Consider the following 3,127-nt stretch of genomic DNA (forward strand, 5'->3'; position numbering starts at 1 on the left):
TCCTTGGCGAATTCTTTTACCCTAGCTTTCTTTCAGGGATTCATATTTTTCGAGACTCTGCGCTTTGTAATGCCTATCAATTGCATATTTGACATCGTTATGGTAAGAAGATCCAGCCTTATATATATATATATATTACTGTTGGGTAAAAATTGCTCATTTTGGGGAACATGTTCACTTTTTCTTTTTTAGTAAGTTAGTCAACTCATTCATATTGCTCACTTGTTCACCTGATTACAAATAGTGTGAAGTTCTCTTTTTTGTTCACTCACTCACGAGCAACACAACACTAATATATATATGAAAGAACTATCGATATATATAGCAACGATATACCACCGCGGCTTCCAACACAGGCTGCATTTTTCTTTGCACATGAAAATATAAAGTTTAATCAAATTTGCAACAATGCCGCTGGATCAGGTGATATCAGAGCTTGTGGGCAGCAATTGCCTCAGTGTGGTGTTGGTGAAATCGTTGGACTTGTTCAAGCCGGGCACAATCTCCAGCGACAACGAGAATGAGGAGGTCATCAAAAATATTGAGATTAGTACCAGTGCAATATTCTGGATCGAGAAAAACACCCAGCACCGCATCGTATTGGGAGAATACTTCAATATTGAGAATGTTAATGAGACCAAAGTACTCATAGACTGCATTTTTCTCAAACTGATGCTTTGCGAAGTGAATTTAGAGCGTCTGATGAAACAAGCGGTAAGGGTGGGGATCAAGTGTTTGCGCATTAACCTGGTGGCCAACAAGCCCTTTTCTCTGCACTGCAGCAACTGTGCCATAGAACTGAGTCAGATGCGAGCATACCGTCTCGTTGCTCCGCTGCCCGGACTCAACATGAGATTGCCACGCGACATCTGGGATAGCTTGGAGGTTAAGAACATTGCACACTTCGACCAGATTTACTACGGCCCCAATCAGATTGTGATGTCTGCCAATCACATAAAATTCGACACTAAAATGATCTACTGCCCTAGGCGTCGTCGCGTAGAGTGCCCCGGTTGCTCCAGGGTGTTGGGCACTTTCCTATCGAAGGCCGTGTGCCTCCATGCGGATGCCCTGCGCATGGGTACTCGAGTGTCCCCTGCAGCTCCACTGGACTTCAACGAGCTTCTTGGCCACATCACGCCCACACAGCTGATGTTGCGACTGTTGAAACATGTCTACAAATCACGCCTGTTTCTGAAGACTGTGCGCCCCGATGGCCAGATTCATTACCTTCTCCTGATGACGGAATTGAAGAAATTAACGTTTCTGCGCTCGAAACTATCGCTTTCTAGTAAGCTCGATCCGACACCAGTGAATTTCCCGGATGGGGACACCAGTAGCGAGTACGAAGACAGTACGGAGAGCAGCAGCGATGATAGTATAATGAGCAGCAGCTCTACCTCCATTGATAAAGATTCACCGAATACCGTGGATCTCACCAGCTCCACGCCCCGAACACCACGGAAGATGTTTGAGAATAATATCACAAATAAGCCCATTAACTATGTGTATCTGACTCCTTATAATGGCTGCCGTGTTGAATATATCTTCGCCAGCAATGATTCAGAGCTACGCGATATTCATAGCACCGTCGACAACTGGCGCGACAATAATATGCGCTCCCTGCGTATCTCTTACTCGATGATGATCGACCTGGTCAGCGAACTGAATGCCAACGCACACATTGAGGCCGCACTGCAGAATTTGATGCCGCCCTTCCGCTCCCAAGAGCAGCGCAGCAGTCACATAATATTCGAGACCGACGAGGAGTTCTATGCCACACAGCAGAAACTGGATGAGGTCCGAGTCCAACCCACTCCGGATGAGAATTCTGAAATCATCGAAATAATAGATTCTGATTAATAATCTCATAATAAGATTGCTTTTCAATATAAAAGGCTCATATTTAGTGAGCATTTATTTCTAAATCACAAAATAAATAATATGGAAAAGTTTCAGACACTATAGCTGTCCCGGTTCATATTTTATTTATATTCTTCATGTTATATAAGAATGTTTACCCTGTAAAGAAACCCGTAACAAACCAAAAATTACAAAAATTGACAGAAATTCTATGTATTTTTCCTATTTTTGAAACATTTCTTTTAATTTATTTGAACTTTTCATTAAACATGTCTCCTTCTATAATTGAATGGCGTCATGGATTCTTCCTGAACAGACCCATAAAACTGTTCCTCAAGCACTGATTAACCCTTTCCCTGTATTTCCTTTTGATATTTTTATAATTTCTTGGCATATTTTCTTAATTGTCTTGTTGTTGTGGCAATTAGTAAAGATTTAATTGCGGGCAAATCCTTATAAATATTCCAAGCAACCGATGCGGTTTATGGTCTATCCAACCCTCCAGTTTTGGGGCGGAGGAAATCAGGGTAAGGACTCCATCCTCCAACTTTAGGGCAGGAATGACCACATCATTAATCGTTGGCTGGTTAACGTACAACAATTTGTCCAAATAACAATTAAGGGCCCAATACCAAGGGGCCAACCCCCAACAAAGCAAACAAGTTAAGCACCCTAAAGGACATGGACACTCCCTCTGAAGGATGGAGGTATACAGATCAGGGAATCGTTAACAGCATTTGACAGTTGGCTAATGAAAATCCAAGGGAGTGAAAGTGTTGTAATGTGATTAATGATTTGGCTCGGTTTTAAATTTCCCCTGCGTTTAAATTTCTCTGTAATTCTGGATCCTAGAATCCATCTATTATATATGCACTGCCCGTTCCATTTTCCCACATGCACTTTGGTCCATTGTTCAGCACGGGAGTGAAATGGATTCCGCTGTGTTTTGGTTCTTTCTTTTTTGGTTAGGACAACAATGACTTTCAGTTTGGTATATGAAAGATTTTGTTGCAGGTGGAAACGAAATGGCTAATGGAGATGGGATTCGGTTCTATTGTTGGGCCAGCCTTTGTCTGGGAGCGGTTCCATCATAACTTTTACCCTCTATAAATACTCGTAGGTACTTTCTAGAATTATAGAAGTGCATAAAGGTTATCTGTGTGTGGAGAGAAATTCCCCAGCAATTGCCAATAATTAACATAATGAAGCCATAAATTGTGCAAATGGAAGAAAGTCCAATGACACTAAATGGACCCCACCCTAT

General features: G+C 42.0%; 1 protein-coding gene across 1 annotated transcript; it reads left to right on the forward strand.

Moving 5' to 3' along the window:
• Positions 1 to 344: 344 nt before the first annotated feature.
• Positions 345 to 1,967, forward strand: LOC108157591. Its single transcript, XM_017289718.2, has one exon. It carries the CDS (start codon positions 409 to 411, stop codon positions 1,861 to 1,863), a length of 1,455 nt encoding a protein of 484 aa, XP_017145207.1. The 5' UTR covers positions 345 to 408; the 3' UTR covers positions 1,864 to 1,967.
• Positions 1,968 to 3,127: the final 1,160 nt, after the last annotated feature.

The sequence above is a fragment of the Drosophila miranda genome, chromosome 2 (assembly GCF_003369915.1).
Source record: "Drosophila miranda strain MSH22 chromosome 2, D.miranda_PacBio2.1, whole genome shotgun sequence".
Taxonomy (NCBI): domain Eukaryota; kingdom Metazoa; phylum Arthropoda; class Insecta; order Diptera; family Drosophilidae; genus Drosophila; species Drosophila miranda.